The sequence below is a fragment of the Fusarium fujikuroi genome, chromosome FFUJ_chr01 (genome assembly GCF_900079805.1).
Source record: "Fusarium fujikuroi IMI 58289 draft genome, chromosome FFUJ_chr01".
In the NCBI taxonomy this organism is placed as follows: Eukaryota; Fungi; Ascomycota; class Sordariomycetes; order Hypocreales; family Nectriaceae; genus Fusarium; species Fusarium fujikuroi.
The window spans coordinates 6,162,743-6,175,611 of NC_036622.1; the positions used below are offsets into that span (position 1 = coordinate 6,162,743).

At 47.5% G+C, this 12,869-nt stretch overlaps 6 protein-coding genes; 3 read left to right on the forward strand and 3 right to left on the reverse strand.

Moving 5' to 3' along the window:
- Nucleotides 1–180: 180 nt before the first annotated feature.
- FFUJ_00151 (uncharacterized protein) lies at nt 181–2,061 on the forward strand (the record flags this gene model as incomplete). The annotated part of the gene is made up of 1 exon (XM_023573613.1): nt 181–2,061. One exon carries the CDS (start codon nt 181–183, stop codon nt 2,059–2,061), a length of 1,881 nt encoding a protein of 626 aa, XP_023425306.1.
- Nucleotides 2,062–2,514: 453 nt separating this feature from the next.
- FFUJ_00150 (probable NADPH2 dehydrogenase chain OYE2) lies at nt 2,515–3,621 on the reverse strand (the record flags this gene model as incomplete). The annotated part of the gene is made up of 1 exon (XM_023573614.1): nt 2,515–3,621. The coding sequence occupies one exon, from the start codon at nt 3,619–3,621 to the stop codon at nt 2,515–2,517; it is 1,107 nt and encodes a 368-aa protein (XP_023425307.1).
- A 366-nt stretch (nt 3,622–3,987) lies between these two features.
- Nucleotides 3,988–5,737, forward strand: FFUJ_00149 (uncharacterized protein; the record flags this gene model as incomplete). XM_023573615.1 is given in 6 exon segments in its annotated part: nt 3,988–4,039; nt 4,192–4,500; nt 4,547–4,818; nt 4,865–4,983; nt 5,030–5,264; nt 5,279–5,737. The coding sequence occupies 6 exon segments, from the start codon at nt 3,988–3,990 to the stop codon at nt 5,735–5,737; spliced, it is 1,446 nt and encodes a 481-aa protein (XP_023425590.1).
- Nucleotides 5,738–6,118: 381 nt separating this feature from the next.
- FFUJ_00148 (related to nucleoside-diphosphate-sugar epimerase) lies at nt 6,119–7,236 on the forward strand (the record flags this gene model as incomplete). XM_023573616.1 has 3 exons in its annotated part: nt 6,119–6,126; nt 6,155–6,360; nt 6,413–7,236. 3 exons carry the CDS (start codon nt 6,119–6,121, stop codon nt 7,234–7,236), a joined length of 1,038 nt encoding a protein of 345 aa, XP_023425570.1.
- A 494-nt stretch (nt 7,237–7,730) lies between these two features.
- On the reverse strand, nt 7,731–9,212 carry FFUJ_00147 (uncharacterized protein; the record flags this gene model as incomplete). XM_023573618.1 has 4 exons in its annotated part: nt 7,731–8,269; nt 8,326–8,439; nt 8,497–8,862; nt 8,918–9,212. The coding sequence occupies 4 exons, from the start codon at nt 9,210–9,212 to the stop codon at nt 7,731–7,733; spliced, it is 1,314 nt and encodes a 437-aa protein (XP_023425308.1).
- A 916-nt stretch (nt 9,213–10,128) lies between these two features.
- On the reverse strand, nt 10,129–12,056 carry FFUJ_00146 (uncharacterized protein; the record flags this gene model as incomplete). XM_023573619.1 has 3 exons in its annotated part: nt 10,129–10,922; nt 10,981–11,743; nt 11,790–12,056. 3 exons carry the CDS (start codon nt 12,054–12,056, stop codon nt 10,129–10,131), a joined length of 1,824 nt encoding a protein of 607 aa, XP_023425309.1.
- Between the last annotated feature and the right edge of the window lie 813 nt (nt 12,057–12,869).

Here is a 12,869-nt window from a genome sequence, read left to right on the forward strand (position 1 = left end):
ATGGAGACCCTATGAAAGTACACGAACGCAAATCGCGACAACGACCAAGTCAGTCAGACCTCAGCCGGGAGCCGCTGTTGCTCCGGCTGTAGAACCAGCCTGGAATTCCAGTTCAACAGTGAAGCTAGTTGAAGAGGTGAGCAGATGAAAGGCCTAATTCTTCGTTCTTTCATCACTAAAATGTGGTTGAAGGCGTTTCAGCAGCATAACGCTGACTCGCCAGAATGCGTTGATTTCTCCGCTCTAAGATCAGCGACTTGGGCCCAAGAAAAGCCCGCTACTGAAACTGACAACAAGAGTCCCTTCCAAATACCTGTCGCTGAACGTCCCAGAGACAAACAACTACAACAAGCCCATGTTAAGTCCAAGCTGTCGGCTGCCGAGAAGGAACTCATGTCTTTGTTACCAGATCTTGGACCAGCGACTCTCTTGGTCGACAACTATTTTGATCGCATCCACTGGTTCATATTAGTCTTTCACCATGATTTTAGAAGAAAGTTCCAGGATCTCTACAAATACGAAGTTTCTCTTTCCGGCCCATCAAAAGGTATAGGCTTTGTAGCTGTTCTCTTGGCTGTTTTCGCTACCAGCTTGCATCACATCGGCGCGCAAGAAGGCAAGCTCAAGTCTCATAATATTGACCCAAAAGAACTGAAAGACCGGATATTAGACACACTCAAATTGAGATTCTTGGATGTTGTATCAAGAGGTTCTCTTGAGGCGGTGCAATTCTGCGTTTTGCTAGCAAGCTATTACTTGTACCACGGTGAACCTGGAATGGCTTGGCCGCTATCTGGTTCTGGGTTGCGAATCGCCCAAGCACTGGGACTTCATCGAAAAGCGACACCTGGAGATCCTAATGATCAGCCTCTGAATCAGCAGATACAAGACCAGAAACGGGCATGGTGGGCCGTCTGCGAGATCGATACGTTCTGCTCAATGCTTTATGGATTTCCTTTAGGATTTTCCGATACCGATTGCAATGCCGAGCCTCTGGATCCATATGATAAGTACTCTGGGTCGATTAAGGAGTCTCGCCAGACAATGAGACCATCGTTGTTGTTTTATAAATGTGCGATGTCAAGGCTGTCGGCTATTGTCAAGTCCGCATTGGTTGAGCTATATGGCACTAGGCATGGCGATCGAAAGAGAAAGAACAGTCTAAAAGGCCTTTTCGATAAAGTTGCGGTTTCGAATGGGCGTCTCCAAGAGTGGCATGGAAAACTAGCTCCGAAGCTCAAGTTTGATAATCATGACTCTCTGTCAGACGTTCAAGTTACGAGGGACTACGAAAGAACTGGAAAAGAATTCGAAAACCATCTGTTCCGCTTACAAGCACTTTCTCTCAAGCTGGCATACGAGAATGCGAAGATTCTAATCCATAGGCCACTTCTATCATTCAGGCTGGCCAGTTCGACTTCAACAGACACAGCCACTTCCAATATTGACCCATTTCGGCTGGCAATGCAAGAGTGTAGGGAGGCTGCACTCCAGATGTCAAAGGTCGCTTCAACCCCTTACCTCTTAGAAGCATCTGAGACATACGCTGTAGCTGTTGTGTCACTGCACCTATTGACGGCGGGTGTCACACTCTGTATTTCGATCACCCTTGATGCCTTGGCTTCCAACTCGACCGAGGCAATATCTGGAATACGACAGCTGATGCAGGTACAGAACCTTCTGAAGGATAGATCAATTGTTGCCGCACAGAGTCTGGATATCACCAAAAGATTGATGGGCCTTGTGCTGGCAAAAGCAGGCAATCATTGGCCAGAGACTGCGCCTGTTAGTAGTACATACTCAGACGTCCCTCCCAGATACGGAAGTGGGAATAACTCTACAGCACCCGAAAGAGGATGTACTGGACCAGCACCGTCGCCAGAGACGAACATTGACTTGAACTCGCCACCAAAAGTGAACGATGGTAGCATAACTGATACACTGAGCATGAGCTTCGCAGATCAAGATATTACTGTCTGCGCTGACGCGTCTGTGGAGGACACCATTCTAGAGTATGAACAAGGTGAGCGTCGGCTGAGGAAGAACTACCAAATATTATAGACACTAACTACTGGAAACAGCGGCCAGTCGTTTATTTACTGGAGATATCACATATGATCCGGGTGACTCGTTTCTGGACAATCCTTTCTTGGAACAGAACCAAGGCTGGATATGGAGTTGGAACTTTATGGAATAGGTAGGGGAAAAGATTCACGTGGTGATCTCGGATGGTGGGCATTGCAGTTGGGTGTCAAACCGCATTGGCGCCATTGGGCACTATACAAAGCGTGAAATAAAGAAGTCATTCACAAAGCGCGTACACATCTAAGCAAGTGACAGAAATTTTACAGGATCAGAGGCAGGCACAATATTGAGTTTCAAGCCAGTGTTTGGGATTGAATAGTCTAAAAGAAGGAAGAAGACGACGAGCTATATCAAGGAACAAGGCTTAGACCCTAGATGCGATGCCCTCACCAAGAAGCGTTATGCAGCAAGCTGCCAACTAATCCGAAATCACTTCGAAACCGCGGCGTCCTTTCTAACGGCAAACGGGTAATCGACATAACCCTCGACATCGCTGCTGTAGAACGTCTTCCTCTCATAGGGGTTAAGTTCCAAGCCCTCCTTGAATCTATACACCAAGTCCGGGTTCGCCAGGAAGTTCCTTCCAAACATGACCATGATCTCTTTGTCAGGATGCTCTTCGTCAACGAGCCTTTCCGCTTCTTTGAGTTTATACCCACCGGCAATTAAAAACGTCCCCTTCCAGATATCATACGCAAAGTCGAGCTTTTCGCTACCATGATCTTGATAGTCTTGGCTACCCGATATGCGCGACTCGATCAAGTGAAGATAGGCCAAGTTCAGACGGCTGGCCTTGTTGATTATGTCCGTGAACTGAGGGATTGGGTCTTTCATGCGCATGCTCTGGAAGGTACTCCATGGACTGAGACGAATACCAACGTGCTCTGGGCCTATGGCTTGTACAACGCGTTCAAGGATCTCAGTGATAAGGCGAGACCTGTTTTCAATGCTGCCGCCGTACTTGTCGTTGCGCTGGTTGCTGACGTCTTGGAGGAATTGGTCGAGCAAGTAGCCATTGGCACCATGGATCTCAACACCATCGAAGCCGGCTTTGATAGCATTCTCCGATGCAGTGACGAATGCCTGAATCATTTCAAGAATCTCATCCAAGGTCATCGCTCGAGGTTGCGCGGGACTGCCTTCAATCGGGTTTGCACTCGGTCCGATAATGTCGATTCTTTCGTCTTTCGCAACTTCGATAGTTGCAGCACGACCCATTGCAAACAGTTGTACAAAGATGAAACTGCCCTTCCGGTGCACCTCATCCGTGATGTCTTTCCAGGCGTTGACTTGCTCTTTGTTCCAGATTCCAGGTGTTCTGGCGAAACCTCCACCTGCAGCAGGAGAGACAAGAGTACCCTCGGTTATGATGAGAGTGCCAGGTATGGAAGCGCGCTGGCCGTAGTACTCCTTCATAAGGGCGTTGGGTACACGGTCAATGCTTGCTCTAAGACGTGTAAGAGGGGCCATGCCAATGCGATGTTGGACTCTGATGTTGCCGATCTTCATGGGCTGGAAAAGGCGTGACTCTGTCATGTTGGTTGCGGTTTATTGAAGTTTTATCGAGGTAGATGATGTAGGCTCAAGACTGTTCAGTGAAGACTGAATGATGGGAAATTCTTCCATCGCCCGTCCATCTTGCTCGCTTTATAGCTTGGGATTTCGGACTGATGACATACAAGAGTTTGCAATAAAGGCATCAGAAGATTACAAGCTTATAAATCTACCATGATTAAATTATCGATCATGTTCTATCAAAACGTTGACGCTTAGACCTCGTGCTTAAGCCTTAGAACTGTCAAGATATGGAAATGAGGTTGCCCTCGATGCAGGAACGAGATACTTCCGAAATAGGAAACGAGATGTTGCCCAAGACGGTTTAGGGGATCTACAGCAGGGGAAATGTGGATCTTGCGGTGGACGATTTCTAAGCAGCGTGAAGCTTACGGTGAGAGTGAGACACAACCAAGATATCAGGTCTTCTTGCATTAATGGCGCCATAATACTTGCCACAATTGTATACTCGGTGCGCTACGAGGACCCAATCTAGGAGAAAAAGAGTATGTTTTGCAGTCAACCCTTACAGTGTGTACTGACCATGATTAGTGGCGCACTTTCAGTTCGTCACTGTACAGGGACCTCCGGATAAGACCAGTGATAAGGCTGCCAAACGCCTCGCTCGATCACATGCAGTGAAACAGGCGTTACAGAAAAAACGACAAATGCAACAACAGTCTATGCAACATTTCGCTGTGAGAACAATAGAAGACGAACGGGAACAAACGAGAAGTATCTGCAGAAGGCATTGCACCAAGCGCACTATCCCATCGCCTGTTTCACTATCAGCCAGCCTGCTTGATCCGTTCCAAAGTCTCGCCATCGACTCCAAACGGCTACAGATCTTACTGAACGACTGTGAGTCCTCTGAGAAGCCCTTGGGAATCTTGCTAATGAATCCCAGTTAACGCCCGCCAGGCTCCCGAGCCTGTGTTTAGCGTTGAGGATGACTTTCAGAATTTCAAATCGGTGTTCCGATCTGGGCTCGTCGATCCTGCTCTCTTAAATGCCTTCATGCTGTCCTTGGCCTTCACTGCAAACGGCGGAGTCATTAATAAGGAATGTCTTGTATACCGAGGTCAAGCGATCCAGCATATTCGTGAAAGAATCAGTATGCCCGACAAAGTCGTGTCAGAGTCAACTATTGGTGCCATACTGTTACTAGTCGGCGTTGAGGTGAGATCCTCTCTCATATGAAAGTATACACGTACTAACCTACCAGGCACGGCTTGGCACAACTTCACAAGTCCAGCTTCACATGGGGGCAATACAGTACCTCCTCAATGCCTGTGAACCAATCGTCGTTAATCTCACTCAAGGCATCAAACGCGCCATATTCTGGTATGTATATCTCCATAACCCAAGGTCTTCTCTCACCCTTTGACAGGCAGGACTTGAACTCTTCAATCATGGTTGGATCAAAACGCATTGTCGACCATACGACCTTTACCGACCTGCGATGGGAAAGAGACTCAATAGCTCCAGACTTTTTTGAGCTGCCCTTGGGCTTTCAAATACGTTCCCATCTATTCAGCCAAGAATTCCTGGATATAGTCAGAGATATTCACGCACTCCAGTGCATCAGAAACATTTATCAACGTACTGGCCGGCCAGTCTCAACGGTAAACATCAACAGTCACACAGCATCCATACAATCTCGTCTTCAGGCTCTGCCGAACACTTGCCCGATATCCAAAGCTTGCCATCTCGCAGCGTACATGTGCTCAGTAATGCTGTGCTGCAAAGTTTGGTGCGCTTTAGTAATTCCTGTGAGTCTCCATGCAACCTCTGGAAGCACTCGCTAACTTGCAAGTCCAATATTACCGCGCAACTCCTCAAAGAAATTGAAAAAGTCCGTCATGAGCCTGTATGGGATGAGCATGCGGACTTGTTGCTTTGGCTAATCTGTATTGGCGGGGTGTTTGCTCCTGTTGGGCCTGTACGTTCAGGTTACACAGCACTTTTGCGTTCGACGTGGTTCGAAAGGCCCGACCTTTACGATTCGTGGTCTGATATAAGCGACATATTGAACCAATTCATTTGGTCGGACTTGGCTTTCGGGTCTGCTGTTAGGAAATTTCTAGAAGAGAGATGAATGCGACTTTGACCTCGAGCACGTCATGTAAAATAAAATTGATTGAAAAGCAAGCTTGCCCATTAAATCATTCTTCTGGAAAAGACCTTATCCACAGCAAAATGGAGCTGATGTTCAGCTGTTAGTCAGTGTATGTAATTCTGGTGCAATTCTTAACAGATTGCTAAGCCATTAACGTTATGAGGGGCCATTTGCTCAGCATGACGTCACTGTGCTTCTTTTGACGTCTTTGATATCTCAGCAATCGAAGTCTATAAGTCTATTTCATTAACCTCTTCTCGAAGACATCATCAGAATTATTAAACTCATATCAAACGATTTATCTGAACGAATTTCTAAAAATGGCTGCAAAGAGCGTCTTTATGTAAGGTTCTCTCCCCAATGTCACCGTAAGCTGACGCTGAACCCCTCGCTTAGTACTGGCACCACCGGTTTCATTGGAGGTGATGCATTCTACGCATTGCATAAAGCGCATCCTGATTGGAAGTATACCATCCTTGTCCGTAGCGAGGATAAGGGAAAGGATGTGCAGAAGCAATACCCTGATGTAAAGCTGGCGATTGGATCCTTGGATGACTCCAAGGTCATTGAGAAGGCGGCTTCTGAGGCCGACATAGTTGTTCGTGAGTATAAGCAATTGCAGTGATTTATTTTCTATTGTACTGACAAGCTTAGATACCGCTGATAGTTCTGACCACCAAGGAGCTGCCAAAGCTATCGCTGCCGGTCTGCGATCTACCCACTCGAGCTCAAACCCCGGATACTGGATTCACATCAGCGGTACAGGCATTCTCTGCTGGTATGACATGGACAACAAGCGCTACGGAGAAGGTCCTCTTCCCGAACAAGCCTACAATGATCTCGAAGGAGTCGACAAGGTCACTTCTCTGCCTGACACCGCCTTCCACCGCGACGTCGACAAGATTGTTCTCGACGAAGCTGCCAAGGATCCCAGCGCAGTAAAGGTTGCTATTGTCTGCCCTCCTACCATCTACGGAACCGGCCGAGGACCCTCCAACCAGCGAAGCCGTCAAATCCCAGGCTTGACCGAGACGACTCTCGAGAAAGGCTTTGGCCCCATCATCGGCGCTGGCGAGACAGAGTGGGACAATGTACATGTCCATGATCTCTCCAACCTCATCGTTCTTCTCTCTGAGCGCGCTGCTTCGAACGAGAAACATTCTGACGAGCAGGAAATCTGGGGTCCAAAGGGTTATTTCTTCGCTGAGAACGGAAAGCATAAATGGAGCCAGATCTCTGCTCTCATTGCCAAGGAGGCTAAGAAGCAGGGCGTTATTGAAAGTGATGAGACCAAGGTTCTCGATGTTGATGAGGCACAGAAGAAGTTGGGATTCCAGGCTCTTTCGTGGGGGTTGAACAGTCGTGGTGAGGCTAAGAGGGCGAGGAAGTATCTTGGTTGGAAGCCGGAGGGTGAGAGTTTGGAAGAGTGGATTCCTGAGTCGGTGCAGATTGAAGCGAAGCGATTGAACAAGGCTTAAAACCCAGGTATCCTGCGATTGGGCCCTTTACCTGGCCGACACTAAATTCAGAATGATAGTAAAAAGGAAATCACCGATAACATTAATATGGCTATGGAATACGATACTCTTTTAGCTTAATTTGCACCACGCAACCTGGATTGGATTCACGTCTAGAATAGCCAAGCCGCCGACAGCTGGCCTTATCCTATCTTTCAGGATAGTAGTCGACCAGCCGATAGCCCAGCATTCACTATTGGTTTGCTTGACTTGGGTCACAAGTCTTGCCACAGACTAGCTTCTCACTATATTTAAGGGGTGTATAGCTATTTCAGGATATGTATGTATATATACTACAGTAATGGATCTATCGATGAAAAGGTTCACAAATATATACAAGGTTGAACAGAATGAACTATCCAACTCGGCATGAGTCCTACCCATTACTCCAAGGTCGAGACTAACATCAGTTTCAAATATACCGACTAGCACCCTTTGTGACCAAGAGTTCAAGGCTACCACTCACAAACAACCATAGCTGCATGCTGGATCTGCGCAGACTTGTCAAGATCACGGCAATAAGTGAAAGTCCGCCTGTCTGGGTGTGCCCTGCATGAGTGTCCCTGGTCATCACACCACAAGGCTCCTGGGTTTCCTGTGCCATCGTTCTTATACTGGCAGTCTCCATCTTGAGTCTTGACATCAAATGTGCCGCCAGGAAAGTGGTCATCTCTCAGCGCATCAATCGAAAGGGTATCAATAGATACGTCGGCATTAATGGCGAGAGCCGGGTTGAGCGCACACTGCGATGCAGTCCCATAGTCGGTGGAGTAGAATAACCAGTTCATTGTGTCGTAGAAGTCTTTGTCCATCGGGACTCCGTGACGCTTGTTCTCGAGGATGATGTTGAGTGCCTTGGTGGGACCTGCGGGAGGCGCTGGATCCTCAGTCGGAGTATCATCCTCTTCTCCATCTCTCTTCTCATAGGCTGCGTTGGGCGTGCCGAACATGCCTTCAAAGTACTTCTCGGTCGCATACCATGCGTAGCTATCAGCTGTAAATAAAAGAATCAGTCAGTGCCAAATCTTGTAGAGGTTGCTTGCTGCCTACCATTCTTGGCCGTACGAGCACGCCAATTTTTGTTTCTGGCGAATCTTTCCACCATTCTAATCCCATACGCCTTCACATTCGAGTCGTCATTGAGAAGTTGATCGGTGACAATAACTTGAGAATTCCGTCAGCATTTGTAGCTCAATTATCATTGCGACGAAAACCACTCACCGTCATTCGTCGATGTCTCTGCCAGTGCGGGAAGGTGTGTCAGCTCGTGAAGCAGAATTTTACCCTTGCCGACCATGAGATTCGGGTTCTTTCTGTCACCTTCTGGCGCCTTTCGGAGATTGTCAACTATCTCCCCCAGAAACTCTTGGCCGGGCGCCCAAAAGGGATCGCAAAGAACAATGGTGGACTTCTCGATGGTCGCCTCGGTGGAAAATGCGTAGGCACCGATGGAGCCAGATGAAGACTGAATCACATTTCCACATGTAACTTGGTCATTCGCTCCCCTGTGGTCCTGGTAGACATCTTGGCAAGAAATCTGCATCTTGCGCCCGTTCTTACTCAGTTCCTCGATATTGTGGAAAATAGCTGTCTACTGTTAGCTCGTGACTCTTGCAGCTTGACACAAGGCAGAGGCTCTCACTGTATATACGCGATATATCCTCGAATCTTAAGTTGATGTCATCTCCGAAGATTCTCGACTCGATCGTACCAGGAGGATTGAACTGTTTTGAAACGCCGACAAGCGTGACCACATCGGCCCAAGCTTTCTCGATGTCCTGGCGTTGAGAATCACTGCAAGCATCAAAGCTGACGAAAGGCGTGTCGCCAGGGACATTTTGGCGGGGCTGTATTTCTATTGGCTTGGCGAGAGTGCTTGAAGGGAGACCGAGGAGTAAAAGGCCAAAGGCCGCCACTCGATTCATGGTAGGAGCCATGGCTGTAGAGTCTTGAGAATGATTGATTGTAATGAAGCAGAAGTAGTTGGCTGACTATCGTTTATTGTCAGAGGTGATGCGGTTTCTTATATTACTTTATTCGGCTGCATAGCCTCGTTTTCTCTCCATTTCTATATAATCTGGCCATCGCCGGAAATGAGTTCTCGCAAAGGATTTTGATGAGAGGATTTTCAAGAAAGGATGTGCATAGCCCAGTTGTGCCTGTCATGCTGCGCAGTTTAAATCTGGGGACCTTAAAGAAGCTTAACTACTTAAATGCAAGGGTATTAAACGGAATTCCGTTTCTTGGCGAAATTGTATACATGGATATCCATGTATAATTAAAGTGGAATTGGGGTCCTTTTAATAGAAAGGATTTAAGTGGTGGTCTACCAATTTTACTAAACGGGGCTGAGCAATTCCGAAACGGGGCTTGGCGATCACTAACAGGGTCTTTTTACCCTAATGGCTTGAGGCACTTTGTTCGTCCCTAGCATTCTGCCTTGCTATGTAATAACTGTGCTATAAATGTGTATAATTAAGATTTAAGCTTGGGCTATGTCTCATCGTAGACGAAAGCAGCTGGGGTCTCCCAGTATCCACCGCAGGATGCCGTTATTGGTGGCTACGATTTGGGGCATCGTGGGCATCATGTCCAAGTCGGGAACTAGATATAATATGTGCATTTGAGATTCGTAACTGAGAGCTTGTATCGCCACCGAGAGCTAAGTCTTCTCGCATCCCGTTATAAGTTTAACAAGTATTTTGCTAGTCCTGGTAACAGGAAGCCAGAATTCACCACCGGAACAAGATACTGAATGGAGTTTCGTGGTTATGATGTGTGATTAGAGAAAGATATGAAATGCATACAAAAAATAAACTTGGGCGATCAGATTAAAGCCTCCTATACTCTTACTCACTGTGCCTTTCCTTCAACAGCAGCGGACCAGATTTGCAGAACACATCGAAGTCCAGCCTCAAAGGCACCTTGAATCCATCCGTGAGTGAAGCTAGCCTGCTCACCCGCAAAAAATACTCTATTCTCCCAATCCGGCTTCTGCATAACATTCAAGAACTTGGTCTTCTGCATTGGACCAAAGTAGCAAAATGCACTTCCACCAGCCAGCTCATCAGCTGGGAAGACTTGCGATGCTCCAGCTTCGAGCAGGTCAAGTGACTTGGCTTCAGGGAAGATCCTGTTGAGGTTCTCAGCGGCGATCTGGATTCGTCGGTCTGGGGAAAGGGATCCAAGGATAGTGGCGTCTTGTTCAAAGGTGTATGCTGCCATGATGACACCACGGCTGGAATGTTCGAACTGGCTGTTCTTTTCTGTTACCGGGAACATGGTGTAGCGAATTGGAAGATCGCTGACAAGACCACCGTCTAAGCCTTGGTCTGCTTTGGTGAAGACGTCCTTCCACCATCTCTCTTTGTACTGAAGCAGAATCTTGGTGACTTCCACGTAGCGCACGTCTCTAACTGCCATTTCCTGCATGGGGACGAAAGGCTTAGACTTGGCAATTGTTCGTTGCGCCGTGTACGGGATGGCGAGAATAAGGTAGTCTGATGCGATGGATTTTTTCAAGCTGTTGGCAGTAACCTCGTATGTCACCTTGACTTGGGGCTGGAAGGGGACTTGGGGATCCTTCATCTCGGCTTCTCCAATCTCAGTAACTCTCGCGCCGTAGATGATATCATCTACCAATGAGTCTGTGATAAGGTCATGTCAGCGAAGGCACATGCACGCCCGGGCGAACCGACGACTTACCTTTTCCTCTTTTGGTAGAGACAAACGCATCCGGCACTGCATCCATTCCCTGTTGGAGCTGCTGCATACCAGCCTGGTCACCACCCTTGTTGCTTGACAGAAACGCGTCCTTGAAGGACTCGATAAACCCGTTCTCAAACACGACGTGAGCGTTTCCAAGATCATAGAGATTCAGAGCATCTTCAGTCCACTTCGCTACATCGGTCAAATAAGATCGCAGACTGTACTTATCAAACTCTTCGGTGATGGCAGCATATGCTTTCTTCACTGCCTCCATATCGTATTCCTCTGGGACTTTAGGATTCTTAGCTTCGCAGTCATAGACCTCCCAGAAGCGTTTCACGACTGGCTTCACCGCATGCGTGAAAAGATCATCACACGTCTTTCCCTTTTCGCACTCCCGAAGACCAGGGAAAAGAGTAAGAAGCTTTCCATCCCGATGTTTCAGCAGATAGTTGAAATGATCATAGGTGATCGTCTCACCATAGCCGGAGATATATATGAACTTGTTCTTCATCTCGAAGTCAAAGAGATCGTCTTTAAGTCCGAAATTCTCGATGTACTTGTGCAGCAAGTAGTGGTTGGCTGGAATACGCATAGCACCGCCCTCGCCATGAAGACCATGGGCAAAGGTTGGCTCTCGGAATGTCTTGACTCGACCGCCAACTCGTGAAGAAGCTTCCAGGATCGTGACTTTAAACCCAGCCTTTTTCAGTTCGTAGCCGGCGCACAGACCAGAAACTCCCGCTCCGACAATGGTTACCTAGGTCTTGGTCAGGCTGTGTGGATGAACGCAAATGTGCACTTACCGTCGGTGTTCCATCGAGTTTCTCACCGTCCTTCCTAGGGCCATTGGCAATGAGTGAAAGCAAAACTTGCTGAAGCTGTACAGCCTCATCAGGGATCTCGCGATCACGGTGGCCAATCTTTCCTTTCACTTGATGAAAAAGCTCTTCAGAGCCGGTTCTATCCTCCTCCTTGCATTTAATGAAATATTGGAGGAGGGGGATAGTACTCTCCGAATGGATCTCATGAGTCAGGAACTCGATTCTATCGAGGTTGGAAGAGTCGGCCATTGTTCTTCTCAGTTTGTGATACTATTGTGGTAATACATCTGTCATAGTTTCAACCTTTCAGCGACAGCTGTTGTTCTTTATAGAATTTTTCAATATTTCGCACGAGAAATGGGAGTGAGTCGGGACATTGCTGTGTGACCTATGTTTGTCGGCGGCGTAACTCAAGTGGCTGGCTGAAATTCCAGTATTTTGCCATCACATTACTCCCAAATTCTCAATCACAAACATATGTGTCCATAATCATCACAAGATAGCACATTGCATACGCCACGAAATGCATGTAGGCTTGAAAGCTGAAAGGTATGTGATAGGAAATGGATACGTAGGGTTCTAGACCCGAGCTTGATTCAGGTTAGCCTAGTTGCCAACTCACTACTGCCCAGTCAGTGGCTAGCTGAGTATACCTATTGAAGTGTTTTAGGAACCCATTTCGTAAAGCAGGTTGCAACTCCAGGCTCGACGCTAAGCTACTTTCGCATCTGTTTAATCGCTGAGCATATTACCCCTCTGGTGAGGTCGTATTCCCTCAGTTGGCGGTTCTCAGAAGTGAGTCCCTACAGTTCACGCCCATGAGCGCTTGACCCAATTCAGCATTTCAGCTCTTGGTGGCTAACTGAAGGCCTGAGACATGCATTTTGTTGCCAATAGTCCATGTATGGTAGAGAGGCAAGAGAGGCATAGTGAGAACTTTGGTGTCATTGGGCTCCCAGCAGGAATTCGAGAGCGGGAGTGTAGTTCTACTCGATTTAATTCGTGTCTAAATCGTGAACAGTGGAGGACTTGCTCCGGATTAGTGGTTTTGTCTGAGCTTAT